A 22835-nucleotide genomic window follows, 5' to 3' on the forward strand; every position below is an offset into this window, starting at 1 on the left:
CGCCCCGCCCGGGGGTCCCCACCGCCCCGCCCCCGCCCCCGCCCCCTCCCCCGGGACCCTCCGCCGCCTGCCCCTGGGGGTCCCCGCCGCCCCTCCCCCCTCGCCGAGGGACTCTCCTCCCTGCGCCCTTCTCCCGAGGGTCCCGGTCCTCCTAACCCGGTCTCCCGAGGGACCCTCCCTGCGGGGGTCCCCGCCCGCCCCCGGGGGTCCCCAGTCCCGGCCCCGCCCCCGTGGGCTGAGTCCGGGGGGGGGCCGTGAGGGCCTCTGGCCCGTTTCCTCGCGAGGCGGCCTTGGCCACAGCCCTGGGCCGCCTTTGTTCTCCGCCGGCGGCTCGCGCTCCCCGCCGCTCCCGGGCACCTGCGCGGGGGCCGGTGCACTGCCCGAGCGTCCCGGGCGGCTCTGCCCCGGCTCCGCGCCTGCCGCAGCCCCCGGGCCAGCGCGGCTGAAGCGCGGCTCGCACGCGGAACTCTGCTCCGGGCCGCGGCCGGCCGCGGGGAACCCGGGAGGCAGCCGGGGGTGGGGGGGAGGTAGCCGTGGTCGGGGGGACCCCGGGGGGGCTGCGCGGGGGGGGGACCCTCCGGACTCTGCGGGCCTCCTGTGTGGCCCGCGCGGTGCGGAGGTCCCAGGCGACAGCCGCTGGTCACGCGACACAAGGGGAGAGTTTTCTCTGGGCTGGACGGATCCGTTCCTGGGCCTCACCTGGGCCCTTGCAGGGCGACCCGTGCACGGCGGGACCGAACCTTCCAGGAACACGGCGGACCGTCGCGACGACAAGGGAACCGAGATCTGCCGGGCGTGGACCTCGCAGCGGACACGTCGTGGTCCGAGAGCGGACTTCTTCAGGGCAGTGGGCCCAGGACTTCTTTCTCTTGGTTTTTGCTTACACTTGGCGAACGCACCTGGGAAAGGTGCAACAAGGTCAAGGACCCGCTGTGACTCACAGCCCGCCGGCTCCTGACCCTGTCCCAGTCGCTCAGAAATGGCACCAGGCCTGGACACTCCCAAAGCTCCCGGAACCTCAACTCTGCTCGCACTCACAACCCCGGACCAGCTCCTTCCCTACCCACTGAAGAAAATGGCCTGAGTCCACCAAGAAAGAGCAACAGCTTTCTCCCAAATTCTCTTACTGGTCAGGGCCCCACTCAGATCCTCTGGAGAGAGTTTAGCATTAAGTATATGCATGCAGACGTGTTCAGAATATAACTGGATAAATTCCTGTATTTTGGTCCACTCTCTTCCCTCAGGTGTTCTGTCTCTAGATCAGACACAAGTTCAAAATTCGTCATTCCAAGTCAATAGATACTATTACAGCCAGAATATTTTTTTTAAAGATTTTGTTTATTTGACAGAGAGAGAGAGATCACAAGCAGGCAGAGAGAGAGGGAAGCAGGCTCCCAGCCGAGCAGAGAGCCCGATGCGGGGCTCCAACCCAGGACCCAGAGACCATAACCTGAGCTCAAGGCAAAGGCCTAACCCACTGAGCCACCCAGGCGCCCCTACAGCGGGGATATTAAGGAGACCCTCTGTGGATGACAATCCCTGCCCACGGGCAGTTTCCACTCTGAAAGACCAGGACACAAATATGTAAATGTATTTAAAGGCAGTTTAACTTTAGCAAGTACAAAAGTTAAGATTTTAAGGTTGGCATAGAATTTGAAAAGTATCTTAAGAGACTGGGATAGGACAATTCCAGGCGAATGTACAATCGGAAGAGGAAATAGGGTTTCAAGCCTGGGAAAGGCTGAGAGGTGGAAGAAGGCACATCAGCCGTGCCAGCGGGGGTTGAGAGTAGGGTGAACGAAGGCAGATGCCAGGCGTTGGAGGAAATATACATGGTACTACTGGCATGAGGGAATGCTGAGAAGTAAGATTAAGAGTTAAGATTTTGGGGACACCTGGGTAGCTCAGTCTTCTGCCTTCAGCTGGGGTCATGGTCCCGGGGTCCTGGGATCAAGTCCCACTTCGGGCTCCCTGCTCAGCGGGCAGCCTGCTTCTCCCTCTCATACTCCCCCTGCTTGTGTCCCTCCCCCATCAAATAAATAAAATATTTTTTTAAGGAGTTAAGATTTGGGGGGGCACCTGGGTGGCTCAGTCAACTGAACACCTGACTCTTGATCTTGGCTCAGGTCTTGACCTCAGGGTGAGATAGAGCACTGCGTGGGGCTCCCTGCTCAGCGTGGAGCCTGCTTGGGATTCTCTCTCTCCCTCTCCCTTTGCCACTCCCTCTCTTAAAAAAATAAAATGCGATAAGATTGTGGTCAGTACCAGCTGTGTCACATAATAGCTGCCTGGTCCGTATCGAATGGGTGAATTGTTAATCTCTCTCTGTTTCCTCATTTGTAGGATTAAAATAATAATGTCCATCCAATTATTCCACAAATATTTTATGAAAAGCAACTATGAACTAAGAATTACGTTAGGTGATAGAGACCGTAAGGAGTCGTTCACTCATTCTTCAGCACCACCTTACTATGCACCAAGCTGGAAGCAGAAAGCTAAGTGACAGATACTGTAAACTCAGAGGAGAGAGTGTTTCATGAAGTGGAACAGTCAACTGTCTCAACTGAGAGGCTGAATAAGATGAGGACAGAGAAATGTCCATTGTATTTAGCAAATTGGGGCCAAAAAGCAAACTTAATTATTTTGAGCTGTTTCTAAGGCGTGGCGACTTCAGAAGCTAGACTGAAGTCCCTCGAGGTGGGAAGAGGAGGGTAATGTGTGAAGACGGTTGCACCAGCACCAGAGAGAGAAGAGGGCGGTCGTCTCTAAGGTGGGACAGAGGCGAGCGAGCTTGGATGCTGGCGAGGGGGAGCAGAGGGGACACCAGGTGCAGGAGCTAGGGGAGACCGCTTCGGGAAGGCCTGCGGCCAGCACAGCGCCTGGGTGACCCCTCGGCAGAAAGAACACAGTCCATCCACTGCGACAAGATGGAAAACAGAATGTGGCTGCAGGTGCAGGGAGGTTTGAGATTTGCTGGTGGAAAACCTGAAAGATTTTCCTCTGATGCTTTTTCTCTCCTGATTGAAACAGGAGGTGAAACCACCCATGGAAGTGACAGAGGAGAGGGAGAAGGAGGAGAGCAAAGTTCCCAGGGTGCCAAGGTGGGGAGCTTCAAGGGAAACCTGTCAGTCTGGTTTTTCCACATTCTCAGTCAAGCTGAACTACTTGAATTCAGGCTGTGAATATGCGTTTCCTTCAGGAAGGGTTTTCCCAGACGGGTGAGAGAGGCAAAGGAACTCCAGTGTGTTTGTAAGGGAGCAATTATAATGGGGGGTTATGGCATCGAATGGAGATTCCAGTAGGATTCTACAGTGCTGAGTCCTAAGGACAGAAAAGGATTGTATAAAAATAACCTGCCGGCGTCTGGGATTTCAGAGGTCATACGGCTATGGATGGTAGCAGAGTCCACAGGGCAAACGGAGGAGCCAGGTGAGCCAGGGCAAGAGGTCACCAAACAGGAGCTGGTCAAGGAGTTAGGAAGCTAGAGGACAGACTCCCCAGTTTTCAGGAGCGCACAGGACTGTAAAAACGACCGCAGGAACTGAGACCGCACAGTGATCTTAGTGATCAGAGAGAAAATTTATAATTGCCCATGATGGAGTTCTAGAACCTAGGTGAGGTTCAGTGGGCTGAGGTCCGGAGCCGATGACCAAGAAAGAATTCTTGAGACATCTTTGGTGCAAAATGGTGGTTTATTAAAGCCCGGGGACAGGACCCATGGGCACATGGAGATGCTGCGCCGGGCATGTGAGGAGTGGCTGGTTATATACACAGGAGTTGGGTGGGTGAGGACAAAGGGGTGTTCAGAAGGGCTATTGGGGTAAAGAAGACTGTCCGGATACTGAAGGCCTGGTTACTATCAAGCCAAGGCCGCTTTCCCTCTAAGGAGGCACTAACATAAAGACAATTGCGGAGTCTCCTGGTGGAATGTCACATTCCTGCTATCAAGCATCCTCGTTAGTGAGATTTGGGTTTAGAATAAATTTAACTTTATTTACTTTTCCTTCTACCTCAGCCTCCTTCAGTTTTGTTTATGGAGGGGAGGGTGACATTAGGGCTTGAGGAACTGAGTTAGGTGCCTCTGGAAACTGGGCTATTGATAAGGTAACTTCTTTGTTGTAAATCTCAAGGACATTTGTAAACCAAGGGAGACTCCTGCCTTGCAGGTTTGTGATCTCTGCAACTTAACTATTTGTTTCTCATTTATGGCAGTCAGGGGTGCCTGAGGAGTGTGACACACATTACCGAGGGGAGCGGGTGGAGAGGGGGTGCAAGGTGCCAGCTTTTGCTTTGTTTTCAACCAGCCTCCTGCTCCCTCATCACCCAAAACTTTTGGTAAAACGTGTAAAACTCCCTTACTGCCAATTGTAAATGTATAGAGAATTTTTTAAATTGTAAAACTAATATTTAGTAAACTATAAATACGAAAAACATGAGAATTCGTGCTTTATTTCTGTGTAAACACTTTGCCAAGAGTAGTTTGAACTTGCTTTCTCCTGCCATCACTCACCTTTTGTGCCTTGATAAATTGTCCTCCTCCTCCCAACATCTGATGTTTTGTATTTTCAATGTCATACAATACCTCCAAGTGTCCTTAACATGAAGTTGTTATCAATGTCCCTTCACCCTTTGTCAGTCACCTGCTCAAACTGATCTGTGTGACCCGGATGCAGGGTTCCCAGCAGTGCCCTGTCCTGGCCCAGCACCTTAACCAGAGCTCGACACTAACCAGCTCTGTGGGCCTCCAAAAGGACACAACCAGACTTGATTGCAGTGAACTTGGGTTTTCATTCTCTCTGTAATACAGTTTTCTTTCGACGTGACAAGTGATGCCAACACTTGGCCTGAATGCTAGCCAGACCCACTGGGATCTGTCATTATTAGTACCATCTTCTATCCACAGTTGAAGAAAGTCTTGTCAACACGAACAGTTAGATGTGGACCCAGCGTTACCGTGCTTCCTCTCCTTGTTGGGTAGGACCTTCATGCAGGCTGAGGTCATCGTCTGGGCTTCACTCTTGTCATTTTCAAATTTCCTAATCACATCCAATTTCATCGTCAGCTCCTCATTTATTTCTCTGATGCACTTTCAACTTTTTGGGCACATTTTATAAAACAAAATTTTAATGTAAAAAGGAACGCTCTTTTTATGGTCCATTTTTGTAAAACACCCTGTGGGTCTGTCGCTGGGAGGCAAGGAGGCAATACAGTGACACTCCTTGCTGTCTGTGCTGAGGCCTGAGGCAGGAGTAACCAGGTGCAGTGACCTGTCACTGACGGGCTTGGCGAGGAGGCCCAGGCTGCGTGAGGGCCATCGGTGCGGCGAGCTGTGGCTGGGCACTAGCTGTGAGGTCTGCGCTCGATGTACTTCCTCAGTCAGTGCAACAGAACAGCTGAAATTTGAGTCCTGCTTCTGGGGGACGGGTATTTCGAGACAAGACCGTGGCCATCCAAGTTTGTTCATAGCAGAGCAGTGCCCGCGTAGGGACTGCCTCACTGGACAGCTTTCTGTGTGCACATTGAAGGCACAAAGAATGGTAGCAGGAGTCAGTGGAGATGGGGCCTGGGGTCCCCTAGCTCTTGTCTTCAGGTGAGGAGAAGAAGCCAGCCAGGGGCCATGGGCAGCAGCGGCACGCGGGCGTGAAGAGGCATGAATGCACACGGAGGCTTTGCCAGTTGCTGGGGCACTGAAGGCCACAGTGGCTGTGTCAGGGACGGAGAGGAAGAATAGCGTCTGCTCGAGGGGCTGTGGTAGGTAGGGTGTGCGGGGGCCAGACCGAGGTCATCTTGGACAAACCCACCACGGTGGCCACTCTGTGGCCATCCTTCTGCTTGAGTGCACCCTTAATGAGGCATACACTCGGGGCCTCACCTGCTTGCCCTGCCCTGGAGCTCGGACTCTGACACACAACGATTCCTATCCATTCTCCCCCATCGCCGGTCCCCCGCAGGTTCGCCTACCCTCCAGGGCCGAAAAAGTGGGTCTTAAGGAAGGTGGGCGTGTAGAGATCTAGCCTTCACTGCTGCCCAAGATGCGCTTCTGTCCGCAGGTCCCCTTAACCAACCATTTCTCCTCAAGCTGGACTTGGCCTCTTTCTTTGGTCTTACGGCTCCTTTGGGGATGTTCTGCATGTACCTCCCTTTCAGAGAACAGGGACTCTTCTGTGGGGACAAGCCAAGTCCTTCTTAACGAAAGAGACTCAAAAGGCACCTGGAGGAGAAGCTGGGGACAGAGAGGAGTGCTGTGAGGCCTGCAGAGGAAGGTCACTAACTTGCTGTGAAAAGCTTCGAGAAGCCAGATGTCAGATCATGGACATGCAGATTTCTCTAGCAGCTGAAGCAAACATCTCCGTCATGGCTGATGTGATTCGTCCTTGAGTCACTGGCAAATTGGTTCAGAAGGGCATTCCAATGGCTTCTGCAGGCTCCCGGGGGAGCGGCCACCACAGCAGAGCAGGAAGACATGGCTGTGCAGAGGCTCTCTTGGTACACATCTCCATGTGGCTTGGAGGAGGAGAGGCGGGAAGGGGTCTTTGTGGTGACAGGGAGGCTGGAACAGAAACGTGCACGACACAGGATGAAGGACAAAGGAGGGCATGGAAGGTGCTGGATGATAGTGGAGGTCAAGTCGGGGCAGCAGCGAGAAGTCCTGCTAGGTTAGAGACCTTCACGTGCACCTGGAATCCATCAAGCCTCAGGAAATGGCGGTTCTCTTCCCTGGAGAATCAGACCCGTAAACATAGGCAGAAGAGTTTGTTTTAACTCAGAGGCGACCAAGGATGACTGAGGGGCCCTGGGTCAGGGGGTGACAGGACCTGGGCCGTGCCTTCCAGGTGGCTGCGCCCCAGCGTGCTCCCCAATCCTCCTGAGGTGCACTGGCCGCCCTGGAAGCCTGCTGAGGCAGGGGCCCTGCTCGCAGCTCGCGCCTCGCACGGTGCCTGGGACACTGCACACAGAGCGTGGCTGTGCAGACAGCGAGCAAATGAGCCCACGGAAGCAGGGGAGGTGGAGGAGACGGGAGGGTCAGAGTCGCTCGTATGGAATTCAACGAGGTGTGTATGGGGTCGGGGAGGTCCTTGTAAGGCCTCCCATCAGGCAATACTGGCAGGTGACATTTGAGGATGAGGAAGCTCCGGGGCTCTCTGAAGGGCTGGGCCAAGCGCTCCGTGATTCATTACCTCGCGTGGTCCCCACGCCGCCTGCATCACTCTTTACAAATAGGAGGCCACAGGCTTTACAGCTACATCCTGCAAGTTCCGCAGGAAGGTGCACGGCTTTAACCTACCCGCTGCACGGGCTTGTCACCACTTCTGCGGCCGTGGCTCACAGCGGACAACTCCCGTGCTGAAGATTTGGGGCAGCGATGACCCATGTTTCTGCTGCATAGCCCAGAACTGTTGGTCCTGGATTCTCCAGCTCAGGAGGACACGTAAGTGAACAGAAAACTCTCCCCCACCGTTCACTTTCCAGTCTTTGGACTATTCAACGAATGGCTATTTCAACCAACCCTTAAGTTTGACATGGTTTTGCAAGCCCTAATTACAGCCTGAAAGCTGACAGGCACGACGGGTTGCCTCCTCAAGCCCGTCCCCTTCTTCCACGCTGGCGCTCTGTCTACTCTTTTCGTGGGGCCCTGCGCTCCTGCAAAGGGAAATGCGCCCTCAGCCCCAAGGAGTGAACTCTGACCCATCTAGTCATAGACAGGAACATGACCAGATTGTATCAAGTTAAACAAATGTCAAAGTCTGGGGGAGAGGGGAAAGACAGCAACCACCTGTGTCCCTGATCAAATGCCAGGAAAATGAAATTCTCCTCTTTAAAAAAACAAAACAAAAAACTGGATTAGGTTTTTCAGTTCTTGCACCTAAAAAGAATTTAACTAACAGAGTAACAAAAGGAATGAGCACACATTAAGCATTTTGGTTCCTGAAGGATGTGTTAAGTACATTGTCTTTAATCCAAACTTGCTAATTCCTTTCTAAAGAATGCCTACAACATATTAAAATGCCATTTAAAATATAACTGCCCTTAGAAGTTTTCCAAAATCTATTTTAACCTTTCCTTGACACTTTAGAAAGTTGTGTCATAATTTCCCACAGCAAATTCTAATTGTCTTAACTCTAAAAAGAATGATAAGTAATTCCATGTATTAGCATGCGGCACCTCCACAAGCACTTCCGTACTCAGCTCTATCCCTGTGTGTGTTGCTCTTACCTTTATGCTTCCGGGTAATAGAATGTCAATAAATATGATAACTATTAAGTATGAAGGTAAAAACTTGGCTTTTACTTGTTTGTTAGAAGATTACAACGAAGCTTCAGCTGCAAGCGAAAGCACAGCTGATCCTACCGAGTGCAAATCTTCAAAGCCACGGGTCTCGGAAGCTGAGAAGCCTGCGCTCCCGTACCTGTGACAAGCTATTCACAGAAGAGAGCAAACACCAGGGCCAAGGCGACGTACGTTTCCGTTTCGTGTTTTGCCGCAACCCAGCTGTCCCATGCAACATCCCAGATCCATCTGCTGGCAATCTGTGATACACAAATTTCAAAAAACCAACTATAAATTGAACATGTTAAGAAGTAAACTTTAAGTCTATATGGTGTCTTAGAAAGTGATATTTAAGCACTAGTTTGTCCCATTTCCCCTTTCCTGAAAGCGGTGCTTCTCTGACACGGGGACTGGGCCTTCAGCACTGTCTGGGGGCAGGCACGGGAGCCCTCCGAAACCGGGTCTAAGAGCTCTGCATACAGTACTACTCCGCTGCGTTACACTCTCTGATACGGAATTTCCCTTAACATCCTTCAAATATGTTCAAGGGAAAGTGTATTAGAACCTTGTTTGGAAATAAAGAAATAGCATTGATTATCCAAGAAGACTGTTAGGGAAAATTCTAAATCCTTAGCTTCACTCACAAAGCCCCATGTTTTCTAACTACAGCCTACTTTTCCGTGGTGGATGTAAATGGCCACAAACCTTCTGTGGCTTCTCCCAAGAAGGCGAGTCTGTTCCTCCAACCCTTGAGTATGGACTGGCCTTAGGACTTGCTCTGAGCAAAAGACTGGGACATTGTGTGACTTCAAGCAAAGCCTTCAGAGGTCTTCTGCTCCCACCTGCTCCGAACTCTGCGAGGAGACCCCCCACATAAGGAAAGCCACTCAGCCCACAGGACGGTGGCTCACATGCAGGAGAACCCAGGAGCCCGAGCCAACAGCCAGCCCCGCCCCCCGACACATGAGCGAGGCCATGTCGGACCACAGTGAGGGTGTCAGGGAGACCAGCAGGAAAAGCACCCGCTGCAGTCGGGCTGACCCACAGAATGATGAGCAGATAAATGGCTCGTTTCAAGCTTCTGCGTTCTGGGGTGGTTTGCCGTCTGGTACTGTTGCCCACAGACAGCGTGCCCGTGTCCACCGCGGAACACACGCAAGCACATGGGTTGTTTAGCGCGCACACGGCCGCCCCGGCATCGTGGCATCTGGCGAGCTCTGCTAGCACGTCCTTGGTCTCCGGCACAGCTGGTTTCGCCTTGACATTCGGATACCAGAGGGTCTGCCCTGTCTCCAGACAGTCCCAGTGGCCACTGTGCACTCCTCCTCTCCACGTGAAAAGTGTGTGCTGTGTTCTCTTCTCCCTGGGAGCCAAGGCCACGTCTGTCCTGCTGACTGACTCTCATGTGATCAGCACCCCTCCGCTGGCTTCCGTGAAGACTGCAGACGTGCCAGTGGCCACACATGGACAGGTGTGGTAAATGACGTTCTGGTAAATGACAACGACTGCCTTGCTGCTTACCAAGGCCTCGGCCGGAGACCACGTGAGGGCCCCTTACAGACCAGCTCACTGAATCCTGAGGGCAGCCTCTGCCTATAGGTGCACCGCCCATCTCCCTTTCACAGATGGGAGCACCTGTGCCCAGGCCGCAGGCTCCGACTGTCGCTGCCCGTGTTCATTTCTAGGTCAACCGGACTCGGAAACCAAGGCAGTCCCACTGTCCATCCCATTCCCTTTCTTAAACTCTGACCTGCATTGTTTTCTTTCCTTGAGTACAGGAAAATCTCTTGGAGAATCATGGTCTGCATCTCTCCACTTTCTGTCTCTTTTCTCAGTAACTAACCTGACTCCCATTAGTGCTCAAAATAAATTTACTGGTTAATTATCAAATGACATTAAATTGCCAAAATTAGTGTGATCAAGGAATAGGATAGCCATATAGTTTAATAAATTATCAATAGAAAGTTGCCATTTCTGGGTGAGGACTTTTCCAATAAGAGGCAGTGAAGGAAGATACAGCCAACAAAATCAGCCTTTGTCAGAGAGGCGCCTGGGGGCCCTGGAGGCGCGTGGTGGCGGTGGCACGGGACCTCTCAGCTCACTAGAGGGGACAGCTTGGAGCACCGGCCGATAGATGCTGGGTCAGTGTGGTACTTACATGTATTGCCTGACCAGTCTTCTGGATAAATAATACTTTTATAATGAACTTGTAACGGTGGTACCCAAATTCTTTCACTGCTGACAAGATGCGGTCTGCTAAGTCAAGTGACAAGCGAGAGAAGACTTTATCATCGTATTTGACATCTTTAAGATTTTCCTTTAAAAAAATGGGAAAGACATTTTAATTTTCAAACCATTTTCTATATAAAAACTGAAGAAAACATGTCTAATCCACAGAACTTTAAAAAAATACAAGCATTCCTTCTAACCAAATAACATTAAATGAATGTTGTGCTTGCCAATTTATTTCAATAACAATGTTGAATAAAGTTGATTTTCGTTTTAATTACATTCAATTGCTCTTCATTACTAACCCTTAACCCATAAGTTTTCTTTTACTTGGTCACTCCATCAAAAGCTAGTCGGGAGACACGGGAATTTTAAAAACAGTGCTTCTGGGAATGCTTAGGTAGATGAAGGAAATCTTTCTATAATTTCCGTATTTGCTAAAATTCAGACTTGAGTTTTCCTAAAGCCTGGGTTTCCTGGACGGGAGCCTGTTACGTGACTACTGTCTTCCCCAGTCTCCCTGACTCAAAGCCACTTCTCTAGCCCTCTCCCCATGGCGTTGCACTCTGCTGCTCTCTCTGTGGACGCCAGGACACTGAGATCCAAGATTTTCTGCCATGTCTGCTATGGATTAATCACAGCTGGGGAGACAGATGGGCGTCAGAAGCACTAGGCTTTCCCACAGCCCGAAAGCAGACTGGACGACCGAGTGAGCAGAATGCATGTGCCTTTGAATGACCTGACAATGATGACTTAACATGGTTCTGGGTCCTGTGATAACAAATGAACTCTTAACAGCTAATTTTATATGCATGTAAAACCAAATATATTGTTTTGTTTTGTTTTACTGGTTTTGATTCCCTTCTAGAATGGTGCTGGACCTAAAACTGGGTCTAGAAGCATTCGTCTCCCTCAGGCATTGGCTGTGGTTTCGTCTTTCAGACGCTTAGCAACGTCCATTCTCTCTTCCGATCTGCCTAACAAACCCTGGGCTTCGCCCACCTATACGCTCTTGTTTAACAAATGGCGAGTGCTTGCTCTAGGAAGAGGCCCACAGTCTCCTGCAGTATATCCTATTCCTGCATCTAGAACTGTGACGAATTTTCTGTGAACCCAAGGGAAAACCCCTGGCCTCTTTATGACCCCTTGCTATCCCCCCACACAGCCAATCAGCTGTTCCAGGCCCCACCATGCTCCATGCAATTCTGTAAATTATCATATGTAAATACAACTTGAAATCCTATTATAGCCAATAAATCTGAACTCAGTCTATGCGGTAAGGCCAAGCAAGAGACACACCAAAATGTGTATTCTCATGTCACAAATGCTTGCCATTAGTGTTTACATAAGAGAAGAAGGTAATAATTATTTCATTGTAGCAAACTGAGTTGAATTTATTTCCTGAAGCCATGAGCCATCTGACAAAGATTAGTTCAGCTTAGAAATTTATCTGTCTATGGCAGTAGAGGCTAGAGTATTCTCCTAAATATTCTTCTGTAATAATAAAAGTTAATTCATTTAAATAATTAACTTTGATATTATTAAAATAGTATTAATCATTTATACAAAATGAAGAGATGCTTTCTTCCCAACAGCTAGCTCACATAAGTTGTTACTGAAGGAATGCACCTCGCAAACTGAAGGGATAGGGAACTTTGAAACAAGGAACATGTCTGGGGTAGACGCAGGCTTGGTGGAGTCCACAGGGGAATCTGGCCATCAGAAAACGCCTGGGTGCCTGGTGCCCAGCACTCGAGACCACAGATGAAAAGGTGATTCAGAAAAGGTAGTCCCGGGGCACCTGGGTGGCTCAGTCAGTTAAGCACCTGCCTTCAGCTCAGGTCATGATCCCAGGGTCCTGGGATGGAACCCTGCTTTGGGCTCCTTGCTTGGCAGGAAGCCTGCTTCTCTGTCTCCCACTCCTCCTGCTTGTGTTCCCTCTCCTGCAGTCCTTCTGTGTCAAATAAATAAATAAATAAATAAAATCTTAAAAAAAAAGAAAGAAAAAGTCATCCTTCAAACTTTCTATAAATAAAAAATTTTAATTTGGTCCTTTAAGAAAGATGATGGAGGAATCCTTTCCATCCGAACAATGTAGCCTTCAGATACCAACACTAGTATAAATAATGTTGGTATTAATATTAGTCTTACAGTACTTTATAAAATTGGAAAAGCTTTTTTGGACTAGCCTGGAAATAACTGTCCTAACCGGTCTTTAGATTCCAGTCAGTTTAAAGAAGGGACCAGTGAGGGCGCCTGGGTGGCTCAGTGGGTTAAGCCGCTGCCTTCGGCTCAGGTCATGATCTCAGGGTCCTGGGATCGAGTCTCACATCGGGCTCTCTGCTCAGCAAGAAGCCTGCTTCCCTCTCTCTCTCTCTCTGCTGCCTCTCTGTCTACTTGTGATCTCTGTCAAATAATAAATAAAATCTAAAAAAAAAAAAAAAAAGAAGAAGGGACCAGTGATGTGACAAACGAGAGAACACTTTATTATCATGTTGGTGACATATGTGTCAGCAGCTGCCTGTCCTTACAGGGTTTAGGGTCAGGAACTGCCTTTCACACCCACACACACATGCAGTGTGTTTTAACTCATTCCTCCAAATACTGGAAAACATGAAACCTGAGGGATAAATAATTTATGGATAATTAAGAGTTGAAATAACGAAAGAATTAAATCTAGCTCATGGCATCGGTGGGAAGATTCTTGAGGGTGACTACAAAGTACTTTCATATTTTCAGAGACAAATGCTACAAAAAAAGTCAATTAAATATATGGCCATAAATCTTAATACGCTGATCAAATGTGCAAAGCTAAGATATTGCTATCACACATATTTATCAACCTACTGTTAGTATCTGCTGGACTTTAGTTTCTACTGAATGAGCTTGGAATTTTTTCAGTGGCTCCATTCTATATGAATTAGCGAACTTTAATTTTGCCAGGGCACTCTTCCACTCTTTACCCAAGTCAACAACTGAATCATCGAATGGAGGCTCTACATACTGAACATCATGAATCGAGTCTCTCAGTCTTTCTTTCAAAATCTGTGTGTACTAAAAGAGGGAGAAGGAAATGAGAAAGAGATTATTTTTTTAATTATAAGATGAAATTTTAGATTTAAGAACCCTAATACAATGGGACAGAGCTGACACAAAGTTTGGAAATCCGTTCTAATTGCCTTCTGTGACAGAGTAATTGCTGAATCCTAGATCCACTGATTCACTCCTGGCTATCAACTGGCTAAAAGAAAAACTAACCTAACTGGCTAGCTATCATCTCTCTATAAACGCGAATTTGCACACGTATATTTACAACATCCATGGAAGATACAAAAGAACCAGAAACAAGACAGGCCTCCAGAGAGGGCAACTGGCTGGCTAGGAGACGTGTGTAAAGAGAACTTGCCAGTTCTCTACCCTGAGGTTATGAAAGTACCATCCTTCATTGTCTTCTTACCATTTTAATTATTTACTTTTATTTAATTGTCCTTGAATAAATAATACCATTATTTACCAAAGTCTTTACATAATATTTACATAAATAACAGTCTTAAGTTGAAAGATAACAAAAGTGTACTGATTTGGTACATAGATTATTTTATGCTTTTGACATGCATTCACTCTGTGACATTCAACGTTCTTTTTTTTTTTAAATTTTATTTATTTGACAGACAGAGATCACAAGTAGGCAGAGAGGAAGGCAGAGAGAGCGGGGAAGCAGGCTCCCTTCTGAGTGGAGAGCCTGATGTGGGGCTCGATCCCAGGACCCTGAGATCATGACCTGAGCCGAAGGCGGAGGCTTAACCCACTGAGCCACCCAGGCACCCCGACATTCAACATTCTTTAAAGAAATAGTTATGTGGTGCCTAATATGGTCCAGATAAATGTTGTAGGCTCTGAAGTTACAGGGGTGAGCTCCACTGTACTAGCGAGGGATTCGTTGATGGGCTTATGCGAACTCATAATCAAGCAGTCTGCACTCACGCGGGGGTCACTCTAATGGACAGAAGGGCCGACTGACCATTGAAAGCACACACGAAAATGAATTAGCGGATTTAAATAGTAGTAATTGCTATAAAAACAAAACCACACAACTTGGGAGGAACTCACTGGGAAGGGCTAATTTAACAGAGTGATCAGAGTAGGCCCCTATGAATGAAGTTGTGTTTGGGCTGAAGCCCCAAAAGCACATACACAGTCTTCGGGGCAAACAGCGTGTTCTAGGAGCAGGTTTGTGGTCAGTGTGGCTCGGTGTCCTGAGTGAGGCAGAGTGGTGACAGCATGGAGCTAGGAAGGCAACCAAGGAGCAGTTTGCGAAGCACTGACTAGAATGTGATGAACACTTTGGATTTTATTCTCAGAACAGTGGGAACCGCTGGAAAAGTTCAAGGACGTTAGTGATAGGTTCCACATTAGTTTTAGAAGTGCACTCTGGCTGGTGTGGCGAATGGTTTAGAGGGATAGCAGGGCTCCGATGAACATAGCTTTATACTTTGTAACGCTTTTTACGAATAACGTTAACTAAGGGATTCTGTGACTTTATAATAGCTTTCTAACCAGGAACATGGTTTACTTTGGTAATTATGTAAGAATTTTTATTTCTAAGTAATTTATTTTGACATAAATCTTTCAATTTACTCTGAAGCATTTATTCTTCTGCTACTTTTCCAGTGAGGCTTTAAGGTGATTTAAATTGCACCCAGCTGGGGCACCTGGGTGGCTCAGTAGGTTAAGCCTCTGCCTTTGGCCAGGGTTATGATCTCAGGGTCCTGGGATCGAGCCCCACATCAGGCTCTCTGCTCAGCAAGAAGCCTGCCTCCCCCTCTCTCTCTGCCTGCCTCTCTGCCTACTTGTGATCTGTCTCTGTCAAATAAATAAATAAAATCTTAAAAAAAAATTTAGGGGCACCTGGGTGGCTCAGTGGGTTAAAGTCTCTGCCTTCGGCTCAGGTCATGATCTCAGGGTCCTGGGATCGAGCCCCGCATCCGGCTCTCTGCTCAGTGGAGAGCCTGCTTCATCCTCCCTCTCTCTCTCTCTCTCTGCCTGCCTCTCTGCCTACATGTGATCTCTGTCTGTCAAATAAGTAAATAAAATCTTAAAAAAAATTTAAATTGCACCCACCTATTAAACTTTTATTAATTTCAATGTTTATTACCTCTAGATTTTTCTAACTATATAATACAGGTCTACATATTTCTATCATCCCTCCTTCAACCCTTTCCATATTTTACTGCAGAGGCCAGTAGTTTAAAATGTAAATATCAGACCTCACGGTCCTCGAGTATTGTGAGAGTATTTATTCTCCACCATGGACGGATCTGTGTGGCAGAAACTGGCACTGGGCAACACGTCCCTTTCTCTGCCCCCTCTGAGGGGTTCATCTGATGGGCAGGTTGGCAAGAGAAAGAACACGATTAAGTGCAGAATCTCCCAGCTCTTCTCTTGGCAGCTGATCAGGACAAGTACGTATCATCTGTCCGAACTCTGCAGATGGTTCCCAGAGACAGGCCGTTGTCTTAGTATCAGTGTCCAGCCATGGCCGTGACCGTTTGGTGACCTGCTTGAGTGTGAGTTGAAATGTTACCAGCCTGTTTTTCATCACTGATAGTTTGTTAATATGGTTAGATGATTTCTGAATGTTTAACCAAACTTGCATTCCTAGAACAAACCCCACTCAAATATAATATTACTATCGTTATTTGACTGAATGTTTGTACCTTTTGACCTCCACATATTTTTCTTTTTTTTTTAAGATTTTATTTATCTATCTGACAGAGAGACAGAGATCACAAGAAGGCAGAGAGGCAGGCAGAGAGAGAGAGAGGGAGAAGCAGGCTCCCCGCTGAGCAGAGAGCCCAATGTGGGGCTCGATCCCAGGACCCTGAGATCATGACCTGAGCCGAAGGCAGAGGCTTAACCTGCTGAGCCACCCAGGTGCCCCCCTCCACATATTTTTCTTTTCAGATTTCACAGAGAAGTGAAATCATACAGTATCTGTATGACTTATTTCACTTAGCCTGTTCTCAAGGTCCACATGCTATTGCAAATGGCAAGATTTCATTCTTTTTTTAATGGTGAAATAAGTAAATATTTAGGACGTTTTCATTTCTTGGCTATTTATTGTAAATAATGCTGCAATAAACATAGGGATGCATATATCTTTTCAAATCAGTGTTTTCATTTTCTTTGAAGAAATACCCAGAAATGGAATTGCTGAATTGTATGGTAGTTCTACTTTTAATTTTTTGATGAGCCTCCATATTGTTTTGTTGTACTACACACAGTAGTAGCTGTACCCGCTTATGTTACCACCACCAATGCACAAGGGCTGCCTTTTCTCTACATCCTTGCCAACACTTGTCATCTTTAGTCTTTTCAATAATAGTGAATCAAATAGGTGTGAGGTAATATCTGTTTTTATTTACTTATTTATTTATTTGACCGATGGAGATCACAAGCAGGCAAAGAGGCAGGCAGAGGGAGAGGATGAAGCAGGCTCCCTGCTGAGCAGAGAGCCCGACACGGGGCTGGATTCCAGGACCCTGGGATCCTGACCTGAGCCGAAAGCAGAGGCTTAACCCACTGAGACACTCAGGTGCCCCAGTATCTTTTTTTTTTTTTTTTTAAGATTATTTATTTGACAGAGATAGAAAGCACAAGTAGGCAGAGTGACAGGCAGAGGAAGAAGGAGGCAGGCTCTTTGCTGAGCAGAGATCCGGATGTGGGGCTCAATCCCACCACCCTGGGATCATAACCCAAGCTGAAGGCAGCCACTTAGCCGACTGAGCCATCCAGGTGCACTCACTCTGCACTTCCCTGATGATTAAGGATGTTGAGCACCTTCCCTTATACCTGAAGTCCATCTGCACATCTTCTTTGGAAAAATACCTATTCACAAATTCTGGTCATTTTATAATCCAATTGCTAAGAATTTTTGGTTTGATCATTTGTTTTGTTTTTTGCTGTTGAGTTATAGGAGTTCTTTACGTATCTTGGATATTAACCCCTTACCACTTAAATGATTTGCAAATAATCTTTCCCACTCAGTAGGCTGCCTTTGCACTTTGTTGATTTCCTTTGCAGTGCCAAAACTTTTTAGTTTAGTGTAGTTCCATCTCTTGATTTTTGCTTTTGTTGCCTTTGCTTTTGGGGCTGGATCAAAAAATCATCACCAAGACTGATGTTAAGGTGTTTAATACCTATGTTTTCTTTTTGAAATTTTATGGTTTCAGGTCTTACATTCAAGTCTTCAATCTATTTTGAGTTTATTTTTGTGTACATGTAAAATGCTGGTCCAGTTTTCCCAATAACCATTGAAAAGACTGTCCTTTACGTATTGTATATTCTTGGCTCCTTTGTTATAATTCACCATAAATGTGTGTTTATTTCTGGATTCTACTGCCCTATTGACATCTGTGTTTATGACAATGCCATACTCTTTTGATCACTAAAGCCCTGAAATACAATTTGAAGTCCTAAAGAGGGATGCTTCTAGCTTTGTTGTTCTTTCTCCATACTGCTTTGGATATTTGGGGTCTTTTGTGATGTCATAGAAAATTTAGGATTGTTCTGTGAAAAATGCCACTGGAATTTTATTAGGGATTACAGTGAATCTGTAGATTTTGAGTAGTGTGTACATTTTAACAACATTAATTCTTCCAACCCAGGAACATTGAGTATCTTTCCATTCATTTGTGTGGTCTTCAATTTCTTTCACAAATGTCTTACAGTTTTCACTGTAAGACTCTGGAGGACTTTCACCTCCTTGGTTAAATTTGTTCCTATTTTATTCTTTTTAATGCAATTGTGAAATGGGATTTTTTCCCTTAATTTCTGATAGCTTGTGTATAGAACTGCAATAGATTTTTTCATATTGATTTTGTTGCCTGCAATATTTATGTTTATTGAATCAAACAGTATCTTGGTAGAAGCTTTAGGATTTACCATATATAACATCATGTCATACACAAATAGCGACAGTTATACTTTTTTCTTTCCAATTTGGATGCCTTTTTTTCCTTTCTCTTGCCTAATTTCTCTGGCTAGGATTACAATACAACGTTGAATAGAAGTGGTGGGAGTGGGCATCCTTGTCTTGTTCCTAAACTTAAAGGAAAACTTTCAGCTCTTCACCATTGTGTATGTTCACTGTAAGTTTGTCATATGTGGCCTTTAGTATGCTAAAGTATGTTCCCTCTAAACCCACTTTGTTGAGTTTTTAGGATAAATGGATATTGAATTTTATCAAATGCTTTTACTGTCTCTATTGAGATGACACAATTTTTTTTTAAAGATAATTATTTGAGAGAGGGAGAGAGAGCATGAGTGGGGTGAAGGGCAGAGGGAGAAGCAGACTCCCCACTGAGCATGGAGCCTGATGTGGGGCTTGTTCCTGGGACTCTAGGATCATGACCTGAGCTGAAAGTAGATGCTCAACCGACTGAGCCACCCAGGCACCCAGGATGATATGATTTTTATCCTTCATTAGGCTAATGCAATCTCACACTGATTGTTGGGGATGCTGACCACCCCTGCATCATAGAATAAATCCCACTTGACTATGGTATATGATCTTTTTAATGTATTGTAAAAGTTGGCCCAATATTTTGTGTATTTTTTACAACTATATTCATCAGGTTTATTGGCCTGTAGTTTTCTTTTCTCTGGTGTCCTTGTACGGTTTTGGTATCAGGGTAGTGTTGACCTCATAAAATTAGTTTGGAAGTATTCCTTCCTCTTCTATTTTTTGAAAAACTTGAGAAAGACTGGTATTGATTCTTTCAAAGTTTGGTAAAATTCACCAATGAAGACATATGGTCTGGACTTCTGTTTGTTGGGAGGTTTTCATTACTGAGTCAATCTCCTCATTAGCAATTGGTCTGTTCAGGTTTTCAATTTCAGGAATTCATACATTTTTTTTCTGGGTTGTCCAAATTGGTGGCATAAAACTGCTAGTAGTATCTTATGATACTTCGTATTTCTATGGCATCAGCTGTAACATCTCCTTTCATTTTTTCTCCTCTCTCATTTTTAATTTTGAGCCCTCTCCCTTTTTTCTTAGGCGAATGTAGATAAAGGTTTGTCAATTTTGTTTCTTTTCTTTAAGCCAGCTCTTAATTTCACGTTTCTATGGTCTTTTTGACTTCAGGTCTCATTTGTTCTTTTTCTAGTCTTTGATATGTAAAGTTAGGTTGCTTATTTATTTTTTGTTTCTTGAGGTAAGCATTTATTGTCATGAAATTCCCTCTTGGAAATGCTTTTCTGCATTCTATATATTTTGGTATGTTGTATTTCCATTTTCATTTGTTTTAAGGAATTTTAAAGTTTTTGATTTCTACACTGACACATTAGTTGTCCCATACAATGTTTCTAACCTTAATATTTTTGAATTTTTCCGTTTTCTTCTTATAATTGAGTTCCAGTTCCATACCATTGTGGTTGGTAAAGATTCTTGGTATTTTACTCTTCTTAAACTTACGAAGACTTTTGTGGCCTAACGTGATCGGTGCCAGGGAACGTTCCATGTGCACTGCAGAATGTATTCTGCTGCCCTCAGATGGAATGTTCTAGATGTATCTGTTAAGTCCATCTGGTCGAATGGGTCATTGAAGGCTGATGTTTTACTTTTCGACTGAATGACCTATTCATTATACAAGTCGGGTATTGAAGTCCCCTTTTATTGTGCTGCCGTCTCTTTCTCCCTTTACGTCTTGCTTGATGTATTTAGGTGTTCCTACGTTGGGTGCAGTTGTATTTTATTTTTCTCACATGTTGTTGGATTTAATTTGCTGTAGTTTTGTTAAGAATTTTTGCATCTATGTTTATGAGGAATAGAGGAATGCTGACTTCATTGGATGCATTGGGAAGAATTCCCTTTTCTTCAATTTTGCAGAACACTGTAATATTTGGCAGAAACTCACCAGAAAATCCATTTGGGACTGGAACTTTCTATATGGAAAAGTTTTAAACTACAGTTTTAAACTTAACTTTAATAGATATAGGGGCTGTTCAGGGTATCTATTGCTTCTTGAATGAACTACAGTTGTTTGTTTCTATATATTAGTTTTTCTAGAGCTGCTGTAATAAAATACCACAGACCAGGTAGTTTAAACAATTTTTTATTTGCTCACAATTCTGGAAGCTTCTGGGTTTCATCTATACCACGAAGTTAAGGAAAGTGACAGTCCCATCAAAACTCTATCATATGGGAAATGAATTAATCCTCCCAAGAAAAATGGAGATGCTATTACTAGAAGAAGACAAAAACGAATGCACCGTATATAAAATTAAAAGACATTTAAACTGATTAAATTGTGTTATGTGTCTTTATGTTTCCTATGCTCAAGAACAGAGAAATTCTCTATTGCCCAAAAGTTAGAAGTTACCTGTTAGTGCACTTACTGTCCTCAGATACATTTAGTGAGCATACATAGAGTGCATTCTCAGTCTCTTCCTGATTTCTGGTCTATTCAAATTTCTTACTCCTAGAAGCCTAGGTCTTTTTTTTTTTTTTTTTTAAAAGATTTTATTTATTTAGAAGGAGCACAAGCAGGGGGAGTGGGAGAGGGAGAAGCAGCCTTCCCACCCAGCAGGGAGCCCAATGCAGGGCTCAATCCCAGGACCCTGGGATCATGACCTGGGCCAAAGACAGACGTTTCACCAGCTGAGACCCCCCAGGTGTCCCTAGAAGCCTAGATCTTAAAGACAGCTGTGATTGATCACATCCATGTCAACTATGCAAAAATGGCCTTGGTCCATGTCCCTTTATTCCCAGACTACTGTCTATACACCAAGCGTGTGTGTGTATTCAAAATACATAAATCTTTCCTTACTACTGGTGATACATCTATAAAACAGATTTATTACCAACACTGCTGATCCTTAAGGAACAGTAAGGTTAGAGGCACTGATCACCCCCTCCAGTAAAAAAAGAAAAAACAAAACAACTGTGTGTGATTTCTGAGTCTCCCGAAACTTAACTAGTCTGTTGACCAGAAACCAGTAATACAAAGAGCCAACAAGCACATGTTTCGTACGTTATATACTGGATTCTAAAGAAACGTCTTTTCAAACTGTTACAAACGTCCAAGTGTTTTTCCGACATGTTCCTCGAAGACAGTCCGTGCGTACGGGCATCTGCGTGGTGGGGCTCCTGCTAAGGGCCCAGCTGCACAGCACAGCTTCTGGGGGCACCAACTCCACCTTCAACAGACGAAGGTCTGCAGCCTCGCTCTGCTCTTCCTTCCGCGGGCGGGAAGCCGCTCCATTCCTTCCTTTGGAAAACGGGACATTGCGGCGCTGTCTCAGAGCCGACATGCTCCGAGGCGTTTTGTTCCTTGAAACCTTGCAGGATCTGCCGACGTTAGCACTTCGCTCTCCGTCCTGCACGGCAGGAACGGCGGGTCCCATGAAGCTGGGGGTGCGGGGGAGGTCACCTGAGACGAGCAGACCCGCAGTCCCGGAGCAGACGCCCGTCTCGGCACCGGCCCTACAGCTCCCCACGCTCGGACAGGTCGCGTCCTCACTGAAGGTCTGAAGAAGAGTCTCGGTCTCAGGACAGGTGTCCTGGCTGTGGTCCTGGCGTTACTGCACCCGGAAGAGCGAGCGGCTCCTTCCGTGAACCCAGGCAGCCAGCGCCCGCTGGTTTGTCCCTCCCGCGAGCCCTCAATTCCCGAGACGGCAGCTGCTCCCGAAAACTCAGCACACGGGACACGCATCCTTGTCAACGCAGCACGCGTGTGGCCCGAAGCGCAGCAGAGCCCGGCGCAGCCCAGGAGCACGACGGAGCGGAGCACAAGGGAGCGGAGCGAGCCCAGAGAGCACCGGGGAGGGGAGCGCGAGCCCGAGGGGCACGAGAGAGGAGAACGTGAGTCCGGGGAGCGCGTGCTCAGATAACGCGAGGCGGGAGAGCGCGAGGGCTGGTGAGTCCGGGGAGCGCGAGTCCGGAAAGCACGAGTTCGGGGAGCGCGAGGGCCGAAGGCCGCTCACCGACACGCCGCCATGCGCCGCCGGCCACCGCGCTCCCGCCCCTCCCCCGCACTCACTGCCTCCCTCTCGAACATGCTGGGCTTCCTCTCCCTCCGAGGCGGCGGCGGTGTCGGCTGCAGCTGCGGTGCCGAGCTCGGGGACAGCTTCGCGCCTCGCCCGCGTTTCTCCATGCGGCTCGCCTCCACCCGTCCCGAAGTCCTCGGCGGCTTCCCGCGACAGCTCAAGTCGCGCGCGTGCGCCGTGCGAGCCGAAAGTGCGGCCGGGAAGGAGGGGCGGGGCGAGGCGTGCGTCATCCCGCCGCGCCTGCCGCCCGGAATCGGAAGTGACGGAGGCGGAGCGGCCCGGAAGGC

General features: G+C 47.1%; 1 protein-coding gene across 1 annotated transcript; it reads right to left on the reverse strand.

Moving 5' to 3' along the window:
• Positions 1–7686: 7686 nt before the first annotated feature.
• TCTE3 (t-complex-associated-testis-expressed 3) lies at positions 7687–22709 on the reverse strand. Its single transcript, XM_032837234.1, has 5 exons — positions 22542–22709; positions 13345–13551; positions 10427–10585; positions 8408–8528; positions 7687–7814 (listed from the first exon to the last, which is right to left on the reverse strand). Exons 1-4 carry the CDS (start codon positions 22653–22655, stop codon positions 8418–8420), a joined length of 591 nt encoding a protein of 196 aa, XP_032693125.1. The 5' UTR covers positions 22656–22709; the 3' UTR covers positions 7687–7814; positions 8408–8417.
• Positions 22710–22835: the final 126 nt, after the last annotated feature.

Source organism: Lontra canadensis, unplaced genomic scaffold, assembly GCF_010015895.1.
Source record: "Lontra canadensis isolate GAN:19392208 unplaced genomic scaffold, GSC_riverotter_1.0 scaffold97, whole genome shotgun sequence".
In the NCBI taxonomy this organism is placed as follows: Eukaryota; Metazoa; Chordata; class Mammalia; order Carnivora; family Mustelidae; genus Lontra; species Lontra canadensis.